Below are 15,957 nucleotides of genomic sequence, written 5' to 3'. Positions count from 1 at the left end.
GGACGGAGTTTAAACGGTGATTTAACAAGCTCAATAAACAAGAATAGTTCCGTTTTAGTGATTGTAAAGTCGGGTTTACTTTTCCAGAGGACTTATGTGTTTATTCCTCATCTTTACTGGACTGGTTTTGTCCAGATTTGAGTGACGTTTGGTGAGTAAAACTTTAAATCTGTCAGTTAGCTTATTATAGCCTTTATTTTCATCCTGCTATGCTGCCAGAATATGAGATAACATGAGATAATACCAAAGAGAAATAGTTTAAACATAATCATTTCGGATATTTTGAGGTTATTTTTTATTTCTTTTAAGTGGATTTAGGAGCTAAATGAAACAAACTGAGACAGGCTGAGCTTCTTTATCAATCACTGTACATGTAAATCGCCATATTGCCGCCATTTTGGGGTGTGGCTGTCATTAAAGTGTCTTAACTGGACGTCAGGTTACTAAACTTGTAATAAATATATCAGAAAATAATCACGAGTTTGTTTTTAACAGTTATTTATCATAACTTTTCAGATTCAGGACTCAAACATGAGGAGAAAGGATGAGGTGAGGTTGTAAGAAGAGATCTTCACTTCAGAGACAGAGAGGAGCCACCTGAGCCATGGTAGGACGACTTATTTAATATCCTTACTGCACTAAAAAGCTGACACCAGTTGGATTTGTAAAGAAAACTCCAAAAAGAAGAGATTATTATGAGATTGTGAGATTATTGGCCATCAAACCTGTTTAATACTGTGTTGATATTAAAGCAGGGAAACACAGGGTCACTCACATTATGATAGATGATACTTTTCCCATGGTAACAGTAATACCATGATACAGTAATGATAAATACTAAAGTGAATTTCCAAAACTTTTTAAAATGACTTTGTTGGGCAAGTAGGTGTTATCTATCTGATATACAGAGCATTGAATTTGATATTCCAAACCACTGATTTCTTATGGGTAATGTCCCTGTTTGTTGCAGTAAAATGAAATGAAATGCTCTCACAAAATCCAGTTCTTACTAATTTAACTTAAGTCTGTGTTTGGTTGTGTGTAAGGTCTTTGTATGGTAGGAACTCTGTGTACCCTTCATCTTCAAACCTACACCAAGCCTAACTGCTCTAATATAACACTCCTGGTTTTAATTTAGGCATTTAAAAAAGGAAAACAGTGCCATCTAGGGTTAACAAAAATTCACACAAATGACCTCAACAGACACACTGTTAATACACTGATTTCATGTAGATCCAACAATTTGTTTGGTCTATAATTTTTATTTACAGAACTTAAAAATGTAAATTTACTGTAAATAACTACACATTTACTTATAAGGCAATTTAAAAACAAAAAATATTTTATTTTGCTCAAACAACATTCCCAGTTTATGTATAAACTCTGTAACATTTCATACCTAAACTTTCACACAATAACCTGTTTTCATGTTAACCTGTGACTCTACCTGTAAAAGTTAAAATTAAATTTATCCTGTCCATACATCACAGGTAAGTGTCACACTGAACCAGACAAAGGACTCACATGCAAGACTCAGAGGTAAATTTAAAGTCTGTTTAATCAGAAAATAGATCGGTGCACAGAGTTTATAAACAGGCTAAGGTTTACAAATCAGCAGGCAAAAACTGAGTAAAAAATACAACACTGGGTCAGTAACAACTAGGAAACACCAGGAATGCAGGTAAGCTTACCAGAAAAAAAAACTGGCAAGAAAAGAAAAAAACTGGTTAGGACTAAATACTCTGGGAGACAATTTCACACAGGTGAAACACAGGAGGCAATCACAGACCAGGGATACAGGTAGGTGTTAGCAATCTGAAACAAGACACAAGGTAAGTAACACAATAAAACAGGAAGCACAAGACAAGAGACACAAGGATAATACTAAAATAAGAAACTAAATAAAACCTGTGGTCATGACAGGTAAGCACAGGTGAGTAAAACTCTGTGTGATGTTCCAAACCTCCTCGTCCATCTCTCTTATTTGTCTTGGACAAAGAGTTATTCGAGCAACTTGTGCATCTCTGTAATTTTCTTTTTACCGCTGTAAGTCAGTTTGCACTGTTTGGTCGACTTATAAGTTCACCGCTACTCGTTTGACTTTTATACTCATCAGTATCTTTGACAAAGTTGAAGAAAAGGACACAGTGTTTGCGTTTTGATTGTGTCTGCAGAGATTGTGTCTGTCAGAGTGATGAGGTAAGTCACATCTAAATGTTTTAGTTTGTGGGTAGATATAGTAAACCTAAGCAGCTGTTTCTTTACTTAAACATGCTGCGGTAAGTTCATCATTTCATTGAATCACTTTAAAATATAATGATGTTAAGAAGGAGGCTTTAGTTTTTTTCTAAACAATAAGGTGATTTTTTTTATTTGTATTATTCTTTACCCTCTATGGTACCATACCAACTAGCAACAGTGATGCTAGTTGGTAAAGAAATGTTTTGCTTTTGCTTAAGCTCATTGACTCAGTGAATTTACATTAATTCAGTTTACTGAAGTCAGTGAACTGTAAACACTGAGAGTAAATAATACTGTTCCTTTAAAGGGATAGTTCAGTTTTTTTGAAGTGGGGTTGTATGAGCTCTATGTGACCACTAAGGACATTAGATACAGTAGAAATAAATAAAACAGTAAGTAAGACACAAACTTTAATCGATGGTGACGAGGAAATAGACGCTAACAGGGACAGACGGTACCAAATTCAAAGGCTATTTTCTCTGCCTACAAGAACTAAAATCAAAAAGTAATACCACAGTTTAAGAGTATGCTACAAAAAATATTTTTCAAGTGCATTAAGTCTTCTGAAATATAAACATTTATCTGGACCTAACTAACTCATGTGTCCTTACGCGCAGCGCTAATGCGCTCCGTCCCTCCTCCTTCCAGCTGTAGGGAATGTAAACAAGCTATGCGTCGAGCGCTGGTTTTAGCCTCATGTAAGTTTGATCAAGTGTCGTAATTCTTTTGTTTGTACTCTAAGGATTGTGAGGCAGCGTAGGAAATTCAAAATGAGTGACTATGACAGCGATGATGAAGTTTTCATCCACTTTGGAACCAAAAGGATACCTGTATGAACCAAGTAGCTACACAGAAGAGGAGCTGCTACAGATGGAGACTGAAAGGAATACAGAGGAGACATCCACGGACACTGGACATCGAGATGCTGAGTGTTACTGCTGCCACGACTGTTGTTGTTGTTGCTGTTAAAGGACACTCCAGAATTCAGAAGAGCAGGGAAATCTGTGTGATAAGTTATACAGACGGCTTGAGAGCCAGCAGTGTCCTCTAACTCAGACAAATCCTGAAGAGTGTCTGTAGCCAAGTTCCACTCGTGACAGCAGTAACACTCAGCATCCATGGGCATTGAGTCACAGCTCAGACATTTACACCACTGAGTATTTCCGACTCTGTCTTGATGTCCAGTGTGATGTGGCATGGTTGTCTGTGATCCATGTGGTACAGAATAGCTCTCTGTGCTTTACATGGCATGGACTGGCTGTGTATGTTTAATGTGGCATTACCAGGACAAATTTCTAAGCACAGATAGCCGGTCCATGCCATGTAGAGCACAGACAGCCGGTGCCTCTGAGGGTCTCTTTTCCACTGTGTTCCCTTTTCACTCATGGTTGCTAAAGTCGTTTCGATGATGTATTTTTAGTCTCAGTGTCTCAGTTTACTTGTAAAGTAAACTAACAAGTAGATGTCAAGCAAATTAACTCCAGACTACTGGTTTTATTTACTTCCCGTTTTTTTGGTGCCATTGGTTTAATGATTCTTTTAAGTAAGCTCAACTTCTCACATTTTGCCTTTCAGTAGGCCTGTCACGATAATCAATAAATTAATTAACTGAACGATAAATAAAATCGTCCTTGGTAAGTTTGCCAGCCTTAATAAACTGACACGTGCATGCATGTTTGTTTTCCTCCTCTCTTTCCACCAAAGAGGCTGAATGAGAAGATGGCTCTCTACGTCTATCTTTCCTAACATCAGGGTACATAGGTTCTATAGCGGATTTAGCAGATTTATAGCGGAGTGAGCATCTGTCAAAAATGGGATCTTTGGGGTGAAGACGGGGCTGCTGGCGTATACACACGGAGAGAGCTGAAGCGAGCGTCCTGAGGGGTAAGGAGGAAACACACGCTAATATGAGTGATGGCGCCAAAGATACGGTTCTTAATCCGCCTGCCACAGTCCCAGTGTGGGAATATTTAGTTTTTTATCAGAATGAACAAAGTGTGAGCTCATGAACACCAACCAGCTGATATGTGGCATTTGTTTGAAAATAGTGGCGACGAAGAAGAAGAAGAGAAGGTGCAAAGGAGTCTTGTTCTTTGACAATCCGCTCTTACTGAGGCTTTTGGTCTGCAAAGTAAATAGAAATAAAAGCACCAAATGGTGGCGCTCATAGACAGCTACATTACCAAAGAAATGCAGCCCTTCAATACGGTTGAAAGCCAGAAATGTTCAAAATGTTTGACAGACAGTACGGATTGACTGGGAAAATGGACATGTTACAAACAATTCAGGAACTGTATAAACTCCCTTTTATTTAGGCTATAGTTTTTATTTATTTTATTTTTTTTTGGAGTTTTGTTTTTTCTTTAGAGACAGGGTCTATGTTTTATTGTTTTTGATTAGAATTAATTATTTTCATTGACATGTATTTTTTTTAAAGAGAGTCCATTTAATTTTCATTGTATTTTTTTTCTCTTTCTTGTTTGTTAAATTTATTATATTTTTTGTTTAATTTATTTTATTTCAAAGATCCTGACCTTTTAATTACAGTTAAATACTCTTAAGACATTAAAGTTTCTTGCTTTTGATATGGTGTACTCACTTTACTTTCCCATTTATCATAATTACATCAATGAAAAACAGGTTGAAAAGGACTGAAATGAGCAGATCGGAGTGTGAGTGGAGCCTGAGAGTGCTGCAGAGAGGTGCCGGTATCATGGTGTCGACTCTAATCACAGACAGAGAAGTAAAAAACAACGGCACGCTGCGACGCTGCCAAACCTTGTCCCAGCTTCATAGAGAGAAGAACCTGAATGGAGCAACGGCCAAAAAAACCCATCATTAGGCAATCATCTGAGCAGCAGGGGGCCGAGCAAGAGGACGGAGACAGGAGACACAGAGAAGCCCGAGGTTTTCTTCCACCGGAGCAAACAGAGGAACACGCACACTCACTAAGGAACACACACACACTCACTGAGGAACACACACACTCTCTAAGGAACACGCACACTCACTAAGGAACACACACACTCACTGAGGAACACACACACTCACTGAGGAACACACACACTCACTGAGGAACCAGGACACCTTAACCCAAACCCAGGATAGAGAGGTTTGGTGAATGTGGTTCTGAAGGTGTGGAGGTGGATCAGTGAGTCAGAGGAGACGCTGTAGAAGGACACAGAGCCAGCAGGACAGTCCACATACACTGCTACTCTGCCAGAGTTAGAGGACAGGGACAGAGGGAGTTCTGTTTGTCTGTCTTTGTGACAGACAAAGTAACGTACATCAGGGCAGATCAGAGTCCAGGACTGATCATTAGATTCAAACCTACAGTCGTGACTGTGTCCTTTCCTTCTGATTCCTCTGTAACTCACTGATATATCAACCCTTCCACTCCACTCCACCTCCCAGTAACAGCGCCCAGTCAGACCATCTCTACACAGCAGCTGAGACACGATGTCAAATCTGTCTGGATGATCAGGATATGACTGATCCTCTCTCACACGTGTCACCTTCCTGTTGTTGTCAGACAGTCTGAGCTCTCTGTGAGCTGTGTTTGGGTCCAGAGTGAGTTCACAGAAATCTGATGGAGAGAAAAAGACACAACACAGCAGCAGTTTATCATCAGACACACCTGAAGGCTTCATTCTTTGTTAGCTGACAGTCTGCTTTTTGCTCATCAGGAGTCAAAGTGATTCCACACTTACACTTCTTCAGACCAGGTTTTAACCACCGCGGTCCACCGTGGTCCACCCTGGAGGAAGAAACACAGTCAGAGTGATTTTCTGTCCAACACCAGTCCTAACCGCTGCTCAACATGAAGCAGTGATCCTCAGTTTGTCCCTGTGACAGAGAAACAGGCTGAAACTCCTCTGAGCCAACTGTCTCCATCACTCTGTGCCTTTTTCTGACAGCGTGGAGATCCTGGAGGAAGAGGAGGAGAAGAAGAGGACAAAGAGTCCAAAAGCAAAGGCTGCCTGTTGCTCTCTGGATCCACAAAGTCCACGTTCTGCTTCTCATGTCCTCTTTGAAATGAGGAAGGACAAACCCTGCTCTACCTCTGATCTGTCTCTTTAAAGTAGTCGCTCTGATGCTCCTCTGCTGCTCTGTGTGTTTCCTGATCCAGCTCCAATCACTGCTCTGAAAAGAACCAAACACATTCAGTCTCTGAGCTCTGCTCGTCTGGTTTTACCTCAGTGTGTCCAGTCTGCAGAGGGGATCCTCAAGTCCAGCAGAAAGCTGCTCCACTCCTGAGTCTCCTGGATGGTTGTAGCTCAGGTCCAGCTCTCTCAGGTGTGAGGGGTTGGAGCTCAGAGCTGAGGCCAGAGAAGCACAGCCTCTCTGTGTGATCAGACATCCTGACAGTCTGAGGTTAGAAAAAGAATCAGGCCATGAGAAAAAGTCCACTGATTATCACCATTTCTTTATCTCTGACCTTAAGCAGGATGAGCCAAAGACCTGACCTGAGAGTCTCCAGTTTGCAGTGTGGACTCTTCAGTCCAGCACACAGAGTCTGGACTCCTGAATCCTGCAGGTTGTTGTTACCCAGGTCCAGGTCTCTGAGCCTGGAGGACTGTGAGCTGAGGACTGAGGACAGAGCTTCCCAGCTTCTCTCTGACAGGTCACATCCATGAAACCTTTGAAGACATGAACATTTTCTTCATCTGTTGTTTGACTAAAGATTGAAAGCCATGCCTGTTTTTATTCATCAGCCCATGATCATTTCTGTGTCCTACTCGTCTGATTTTTAGTTTGAGACAACTTTAGTAAAGATTGACTGAATGTGGGACTTTCTGGACCTTTCCTCTCTGATCATTTGAGGAGCTTCAGAGTCATGTCAGACTTTGTGTCTTGATGTCTCTTAAACTCACTGACAGTAAGAGTTTAACTTCACTTTCACCCTGACCTGAGAGTTTCCAGTTTGCAGTGTGGACTCTTCAGTCCAGCACACAGAGTCTGGACTCCTGAATCCTGCAGGTTGTTGTGACTCAGGTCCAGGACTCTGAGCCTGGAGGACTGTGAGCTGAGGACTGAGGACAGAGCTTCCCAGCTTCTCTCTGACAGGTCACATCCACTCAGCCTGAAGGAGATCATGGAAAGAGAACAAACAGATGGTTTCAGGGTCATGAACAGAAATTATCCTGTTTCAAATCTCTCACTCATTCACTCATTCACTCAGTCACTCATTCACTTATTCACTCAGTCACTCATTCACTCATTCACTCAGTCACTCATTCACTCATTCACTCAGTCACTCATTCACTCAGTCATTCATTCACTCAGTCACTCATTCACTCAGTCACTCAGTCACTCATTCCCTCAGTCACTCATTAACTCATTAACTCAGTCACTCATTCACTCAGTCACTCGTTCACTCATTAACTCATTAACTCAGTCACTCATTCACTCAGTCACTCATTCACTCAGTCACTCATTCACTCAGTCACTCATTCACTCAGTCACTCGTTCACTCAGAGACTCGTTCACTCACACAGCTTTGTTTGCAGCTCTGATCACTGGCAGCAGCCTGAGAAGAGCCTCCTCTGAAGGATGGTACTCCTTCAGGTCAAACAGGTCCAGATCTTTGTCTGAGGACAGTAAGATGAAGGCCAGAGCTGACCACTGAGCAGGAGACAGATTGTATCTAGAGAGACCTCCTGATCTCAGGTACTGTTGGATCTGCTCCTCTAGAGATCGTTCGTTCAGTTCGTTCAGACAGTGGAACAGGTTGATGATTTTCTCTGCAGACACATCCTCACTGAGCTTCTTCTTTATGTACCAGACTGTTTTCTGATTGGTCTGTGAGTCACTTCCTGTCTGTGTCAGCAGACCTCTCAGGAGCCTCTGATTGGTCTGCAGAGACAGACCCAGGAGGAAGCGCAGGAACAGGTCCAGGTGTCCGTTTGGACTCTGTAAGGCCTGGTCCACGGCGCTCTGATGGAGGTGTTCCAGTTCAGGTTGGTCTCTGGCAGTCTCAGGGATCAGGGATGTTGTTTGTTCTTCCATCAGGTTGAGTCCAGACTCGGTGAAGGTCAGATGGACGTGAAGAGCAGCCAGAAACTCCTGAACGCTCAGATGGATGAAGCAGAACACCTGGTCCTGGTACAGTCCTCTCTCCTCTCTGAAGATCTGTGTGAACACTCCTGAGTACCAAGAGGCGTCTCTGATGTTGATGCCACACTCTGTCAGGTCTGATTCATAGAAGATCAGGTTTCCTTTCTGCAGCTGCTCAAAAGCCAGTTTTCCCAGAGACTCCATCATCCTCCTGCTCTCTGGACTCCAGACTGGATCAGTCTCAGCTCCTCCTTCATACTTGATGCTCTTCACTTTGGACTGAACCAGCAGGAAGTGGATGTACATCTGAGTCAGGGTCCTGGGCAGCTGTCCCCCCTCTCTGGTCTTCAGCAGATCCTCCAGAACCGTAGCAGTGATCCAGCAGAAGACCGGGATGTGGCACATGATGTGGAGGCTTCTGGAGGTCTTGATGTGGGAGATGATGGTGCTGGTCTGCTCCTGATCTCTGGACCTCTTCCTGAAGTACTCCTCCTTCTGAGGGTCACTGAACCCTCTGACCTCTGTCACCATGTCAACACACCATGGAGGGATCTGATTGGCTGCTGCAGGTCGTGTGGTCATCCAGAGGCGAGCAGAGGGAAGCAGGTTCCCCCTGATGAGGTTTGTCAGCAGCACATCCACTGAGGTGGACTCTGTACCATCAGTCAGGATCCGATTGTTGTGGAAGTCCAGAGGAAGTCGACACTCATCCAGACCGTCAAAGATGAACAGGACCTGGAAGTCTTCAAACCTGCAGAGTCCTGCTTCTTTGGTTTGAGGAAAGAAGTGATGAACCAGTCCCACCAAGCTGAACTTTCTCTCTTTCAGCACATTCAGCTCTCTGAACGGGAAGGGAAAGGTGAACTGGATGTCCTGGTTGGTTTTGTCTTCAGCCCAGTCCAGAGTGAACTTCTGTGTTAAGACTGTTTTCCCGATGCCAGCCACTCCCTTTGTCAGCACTCTTCTGATTGGTCCCTGTCGTCCAGGTGGGCCTTTAAAGAGCTCTTCTTGTCTGATGGTAGTTTCTGCTCCGTCTGGTGTCCTGGATGCTGCTTCAATCTGTCTGACCTCATGTTCCTGGTTGACCTGTCCAGTCCCTCCCTCTGTGATGTAGAGCTCTGTGTAGATCTGGTTCAGAAGGGTCCGGTTTCCTGCTTTAGCGATCCCCTCAAACACACACTGGAACTTCTCCTTCAGGCTGGATTTGAGCTGACGTTGACATGCTGCAGCAGGAGTTCCTGGATGAAGAAAACAGAAATGTAATGAATGATGTGAAGCTACAATCAGTCTGAGTTTCTACTTTCTGACATCAGGAAGGATTTGATTTGGCTCCTCTCTGAAATCTTCAGCTCATAGATGTGATCCAGGTGTGAGCGTCATATTCAGAGCAGAGTTTGAAATGTAACCCTCTCCCATGTTGTCTCCATTTCCTCTTTCCATCATGTTCAATGTTCAAATCCTCTTACTGCTCTGCAGACAGTCAGCCAGCTCCTCCTGCTCCATCCTCCTCAGGAAGTGCAGAGTGATCTTCAGGAAGGCCTCTCTGCTCCTCCTCTGCTCCTCATCCTCATCCTCCCTCTGGCTCTCAAAGCATTCTGGGTAATCTGGACTCAGGGTCCTCTGGATCTCCTTCAGCTGGCTCTTTACGAAGCTGATGATGTTCTCCTGGAGCAGCTGGAAGAGAAGAAAATGTCTGGTTGGACTGGTTGAACTGGTTGGACTGGTTGAACTGGTTGAACTGGTTGAGGTCAGATCAGATCCTGTGTGACAGACAGAGGGCCTGCTGGTCTGCAGAGTCCAGCATGGAGACCAGATCACAGAGCTCCAAGCAGGAAGAGTGTGTGCTCTGAGGCTCAGGAGGAGCTGCGTTTGTACGTTTGCTCACCGTCATGATGGAGTCCAGCTGAGTGTGACGCTGCTGGGCAGACTGACCAATGGGAGCCTCTGATCTCTGCTGCTGGGCAGACCGACCAATGGGAGCCTCTGATCTCTGCTGCTGGGCAGACCGACCAATGGGAGCCTCTGATCTCTGCTGCTGGGCAGACCGACCAATGGGAGCCTCTGATCTCTGCTGCTGGGCAGACCGACCAATGGGAGCCTCTGACCTCTGACCTCTGAGGAACAAACAGAAGATGGTGGAGTGTTTATGAAATAACCACACACTGTGATCATGTGTTGGACTCTATCTGCTGGATCCTCCTACAAACACAGGACACAGAGACACGCTGGGTCCTGGTCTTTCTGCCTCCAGTCCTGGTTACTGCTGTGGGATCCTGATAGAGACACAGAGACTGAAACATGTCCCCCTTCACAGAGAAAAGACCCAGCACAGTCAGGATCAGAGGTTTACCACACAACAACAGGAAGTTACCTTTGACAGGCTCACCTTTCATCAGCACAAGGCTCTGAAGACTGGAAACTAATCCCTCTGCCCATAGAGTCATCACTCTTTAAGGAGACACAGCTGGGTCCAGGTCCAGGTCCAGGTCCAGGTCTCTTGTCTCTGAAAGAATCATAAACACAGAAAAAGTTCAACACGCTCTGAGTTTTTTAGATGATTTCACTTTAACGCTCTTACATTTCATCAGCAGACTGACGGCCATCTTTGAAGTCAATAAATCGAGGCATAGACCGATCACTCTTTAAGGAGACACAGCTGGGTCCAGGTCCAGGTCCAGGAGAGTCTGGTCTATGTTGCTGCTTTTTGCTTCAGAAACACACACACACACACACACACACACACACACACACACACACACACACACACACACACACACACACACACACACACAGCTGTGAGTGTGTATCATGATGGTGCAGTGATGCTGGTCCATGGACAGGTGCAGATCCTGGTCTCACCTCTGAGCTCTGGTCCGGCTCTCCTGGTCCCCCCACAGAGGGCTTTCAGAGGGAGGGGCTCCCCCCTCTCTGTCCTCACACTGATCCATAGCAGAGCCCCCACCTTCACACACACACACACACACACACACACACACACACACACACACACACACACGTTCATTACACTTCATTTCACTGAGATCCCATCAACCACTAACACCTACTCAGAAATGTAAAGAAATAAACACAAACCTGTGTTGTGTCAGACGGCCACAGCACCACTCCTGTTCCTCTGTGCGGCAGACGGGTCGCAGAGTGAGGAGACAGGAGCAACGACGGAGGGACGGGTCTGTGCACGAACCTGTTGATAACCCAACAGTGGCCAAAACAACCCATGAACTGAGTTAAAAAATCTGACCCACCACATGAGTCGTGGAAATAACCCTGAACTGCATTATAATAACCCATAATGGGTTACCAGTGTCATAACTCAGCAGTTGGGTTGACGAATTAACCCAGCAGTTTTTAGTGAGAACCTCAAATTATTCCAGGAACCATTTCAGCTCTAATATATTTGTGGTTTGTGAAATGTTTTAGTGCTTCTGAAATTTATTTTGTACTTTTAAAACAGTCATTCCCACTGGCCTTCAGGGCCACCGTAAGAAACAATTAACCAGGTTAATTAATAAGCTCCAGCTCTGACCCAGCCTCAACCCTGGATCTAATAATGAGGCATTTCAGCTGAAAGTGGTCGGTGTGTTTCAAACTGCTCTCAGAATAAACAGAGAGCAGCTTTTCTTCATGCTAACGTGTTTGTTTGACAGGTTACAGGGACAGACAGAGCTCTGATACTGTTTGATCAGAGTTATCACAGCGCACATGCGCAGACACACAAACAGCTGTTAGAGATCAGCTGATGCTGTCATCACTGAAACACGTCGCTTCATGTTTCCTCGATTCCTCTCCTCCCTTCATTTCCTTCATCCCTGGTGGGAGTGTTTAACGGACTGTGTCACAGATGGCTAACCCTGAGCAGCTCCCTGACAGCACAAACTCTAGCTTCACTTTTTCCCTCTGGAACAAAGCTTTACAGCAGAAACACATTTACTACACCACGAAATGACCTGGAGCCCAAACTAAACCAGACTCTTTGTTTTGAATCCACTAAAAGACGCCATGGGCTCCGCCCAGCTACGATACAAAGTGAAAGTAAAGTTTCAGAGTGTCCACAAATCTCCAATCCAACACTTTAACCTCCTTTCTAACATGGATGAAGCTTCCTCAGAGAGTCAAACCACATTTCAAAGCGTTTTCAAAGTTTTCAAAGCGAACAAACCTGAATCAAAGAGGAGAACGGACGAGAGGAGGAGAGAGGCTCTTCTTTCCACGGCAGCTCCGCTCGGTAGAAGGAGGAAGCAGTGACGGTCCGCTTCAGAGAGTCCCTGCACTTCGCCACACCGCCCCCTGCTGGAGAGAAGCACACACTGAATCCTAGTGGAAGCTCTCAGTCACACACAGAGCTTCAACCTGACGGTCTGGCTCATAAAGAGCAGGACTCGAGTCTATGGGGACAGGTTTTGGAATGATCACATTCTTGGCATGAAGTACAAAACATAAGCCATCCTATGATCCGTGTCTGAGCTCCTCCAGGTGTCTGCTGTCTTTACGTGGAGACATGAAAGCAGCTGTTTCATTGGTTTGAAGAGTCTGACTTCACCTTTTCATGAAGTTGAACAAAATGATGATTTGCTGATGTTTTTGCTCATTTAGGAGAGCAGCTTAGATTTACTGAGACACATGTCATGGCTGTGGACCTTTGCCTTAAATCTCTTCAATGTGCCATAAAAAGTGTTCAACTGAAGGTTTCTTGCTCTGCCTCCTTCACCACCTCTATAGACTCATTGCTGCTGTTTCTGCATTTGACTTGTTGTTAGTTTTCCTCCAACACCTTCCCCTGATTTTCCGATCTCCTTTACTCTGGCTGTAAATCCAGTATGAATAGAGGTCGATCCATGGATCAAAGTGATGAAGAGGCATTAGACCAAATGTGCTCTGGCTCCAACATTTAGTTATTATTGTAGCTTTGACACCACCTGCAGCTGAACATTAATCATTAAAATAAATGTAAAAAGTAGAAATATTCTGAGGGTTAGTTTGAACAAATTGTGAGCTGGTTTTCGTCTGCATCTCTGCTGATCTGTGCTGATGGAGATGTGGAGTTACTGTGATGAAAGGCTTTATGAACACGCTAACGTTCAGGCTCAGTGGGTTAGCACGTACACCCAGAGACACTGGGCCGTGTCTTTAAGCCTTCAAGCTGTCCCACCTTACCTGGATCCAACCTACATGTTCTTATCAGGAGAAAGCTCTGCCAGAACCAAACAGAAACACATCAAACGTGAGCGCACGCGTATCGTTTCTTCACACCACCTCACTTCACTTTGATTTCTGTGGTCGGCTCCGAGCGCAGAGTCCTGTCCTTTGAGGGAGCCGGTCTCAGCCTTGGGGTCCTGATCTCATTTGGGGGTTGGGATTACAGAATTTCAGACAAAGAGTTGTTGTGGTTGTTTTCTGCTTCATTCTGTTTCCAAACTTGATCATATCAGCTAAGTTGGTATGATCTGAAACATCTCAGCTCTACGAGGAAAGGGGCAGAACGAGTGGACAGACACTGTAAGATTTATGAAGACCCCAAGAAAACGTAAAATTTGGAAAGACAAAAATGTTTTTACTTGCTCTTTTTTATGTTCAGGAACATGTGTGTCCAAATGAAAACCTGGGCTGTTTTCCTCTCCACTTTGTCTCATTACACTTTTAATTAGTACATGTTGATTGTCGTTTTCTCTAAATCAAGAAGAAAAATAAAGTTTGTGTTGTTTGTTTACATGTTAACTTTAACTGTTGGGCGTCTGTTGATCATGATGGAAAGTGATGTGATGCTGCTGTATGTGTTTTAATAAATCCTAAAGCAGTTTATCAAAATGAATACAAAAAGATAATACATGAAGGAATCATCTGGAGGTGGTTTCTCATCACGCGGCTCAGTTTGATCCCAAACGGTCTTCTTTGTCTCCTGAAAGCCCTCGTACTGAGTCCTTCTCAGAAAACACCGCAGTGAGCTCAGCCTGAATCACATCTTTACCTCAAACTGTTGAATGTGTTCGAGGCTTCAGTCGTCCTGAAACTAAAGTCTGACTTGAATTCATCTTTGAAGGAGTTCTTTGATGGCTGCATCAGAGAGGTCAAAGGTCAGGGACTAGAAACGTGCTCCTTAATGTGCTGCTGCAGGTCACTGACTGAGGCTGAAGATGGCGCTCCAGCTAACAGCCACCAGATGGAGCTTGTTGAAGACTTAACGCCTTGATTTCTCAGGTGGAGCTGCGGCTTTGAGATGGAGCAGGTGATAACAGACACAGGTTTCTGGTTAACGCTGTGGGCGGAGCTTCATGCTCCAGAACCTGTCGCTGGAGCTGCAGGTCCAGGTGGAGGTGCTAGAGGGGCCTGAAAAGTCTCTTAACAAAGAGACAGAACTGTTAATATGGCAACATCAGCACGCTGCAACAACGAGCAACGTCACAGCCAATCACCTGTGGAATCGTCAGATCTTGATCATGTGATTATGTGTCCGCCTCACCGAAACCAGAGAGATGACCTCTTAGTCTGCTGCTGCGATTGACAAACTTCTCCCACGGAAGACTCATCAGGTCCAGTCTCAGCAGTTATATCATTACACACACACACACACACACACACACACACACACACACACACACACACACACACACACACACACACACACACACACACACACACAAAAACAGTGCTGCCTCTTCCTCAACCCACGGGGGGCCCAGTTTTGCCCAAAAGACGCCTTCTCTGAAAATGTGCAAAGTATGTCCATGGCTGCCGTGAGGCGTGCTTTGAGCGCCAAGTCAGCCCACCACAGCACAAGCCGCCACGATTGACAGCACGCGGCGACTGACCAATCAGCAGTCAGAAGGGCTACTTGTGTAGTATGGTGTAAACAGATTTTTCTTTTTGTTAGGGTGTCACATGCTTATTAGCTCGACAATGCTCATCCTGCAGCTATTGCACATGTGCATGACATCAGTTTTTTAACCAGGAAGTCCTACAGAGACTAAAACGATCCATATGTTCTCCAAAAGCTTGATAATGTCAGTAAAATGTGCAGCTCTCATGTGACATATTTTATTTACAAATAGGAGATTTAAAAACAAATGTTAAAAAAAAAGTTTATATTTTTCTTTCTTTTTTTAATGTTGCAGTGTATTAATGTAAAAAGCAAGACGAGTTACACCAGCTGTTTACTGCTATCAAGATGAATGGGATAGTACAGAACAAAAAATATATCTTTAAAATGCTGCCCCCCACTGTGCAAAATGAGGCATAAAAGGCGATTGTATAAGATTAAAAATTCAATTCAAAATGCTTCATACTGGACATAAAAATTATCCTTGCAAAGGTAAACAAAACACATCGAAAGAAAACATTTAATTCCCAGCAAAAAAAAAAAAAATCAAAATGACAAAAACAGAATGTTTAAATATTACAAAAAAAGATTTTAAAATACAACAATCAGCGTCACAGTGCAGAGTTATTTGTTTACATCAAAGGCAGGTGGATTAAACTGATGTTTTTTAATTTGTTCCAGATATTTCTAACATAAATACTGAATTCAGCTAGAACATAAATAAAACACAGAAACATTAACAACATTAATAACTATTTATAGACCTTCAGAAGAGAAATCCATTGTATAATCCTTAAATCCTGGTTTACAGAGTATAAACAGTCCGT

At 43.8% G+C, this 15,957-nt stretch overlaps 1 protein-coding gene across 1 annotated transcript; it reads right to left on the bottom strand.

Moving 5' to 3' along the window:
* Window positions 1-1,540: 1,540 nt before the first annotated feature.
* LOC141784583 (uncharacterized) lies at window positions 1,541-12,541 on the bottom strand. Its single transcript, XM_074662463.1, has 13 exons — window positions 12,476-12,541; window positions 11,392-11,500; window positions 11,158-11,260; window positions 10,877-11,005; window positions 10,685-10,801; window positions 10,184-10,412; window positions 9,765-9,972; window positions 7,736-9,536; window positions 7,151-7,324; window positions 6,713-6,881; window positions 6,437-6,615; window positions 5,952-5,998; window positions 1,541-5,827 (listed from the first exon to the last, which is right to left on the bottom strand). Exons 3-13 carry the CDS (start codon window positions 11,244-11,246, stop codon window positions 5,289-5,291), a joined length of 3,681 nt encoding a protein of 1,226 aa, XP_074518564.1. The 5' UTR covers window positions 11,247-11,260; window positions 11,392-11,500; window positions 12,476-12,541; the 3' UTR covers window positions 1,541-5,288.
* Window positions 12,542-15,957: the final 3,416 nt, after the last annotated feature.

Source organism: Halichoeres trimaculatus, unplaced genomic scaffold (genome assembly GCF_033239565.1).
Source record: "Halichoeres trimaculatus isolate MK-OKI-2021-1 unplaced genomic scaffold, fHalTri1.1 fHalTri1_scaffold_22, whole genome shotgun sequence".
NCBI lineage: Eukaryota > Metazoa > Chordata > Actinopteri > Labriformes > Labridae > Halichoeres > Halichoeres trimaculatus.
Note: the sequence above shows the minus strand (reverse complement) of the source record. Positions and strands in the feature narration are given on the sequence as shown.

Bases quoted from the DNA above. Each gene is read 5' to 3' on its own strand.
- LOC141784583 (XM_074662463.1), bottom strand. From the start codon at position 11,246: ATGGATCAGTGTGAGGACAGAGAGGGGGGAGCCCCTCCCTCTGAAAGC. The intron at 10,413-10,684 runs GTGAGCCTGTCA...TTTGTTCCTCAG, and splicing joins GAGCCTTGTGCTGATGAAAG to AGGTCAGAGGTCAGAGGCTC. The intron at 9,537-9,764 runs GTAAGAGGATTT...TTCTTCATCCAG, and splicing joins GGCTGACTGTCTGCAGAGCA to GAACTCCTGCTGCAGCATGT.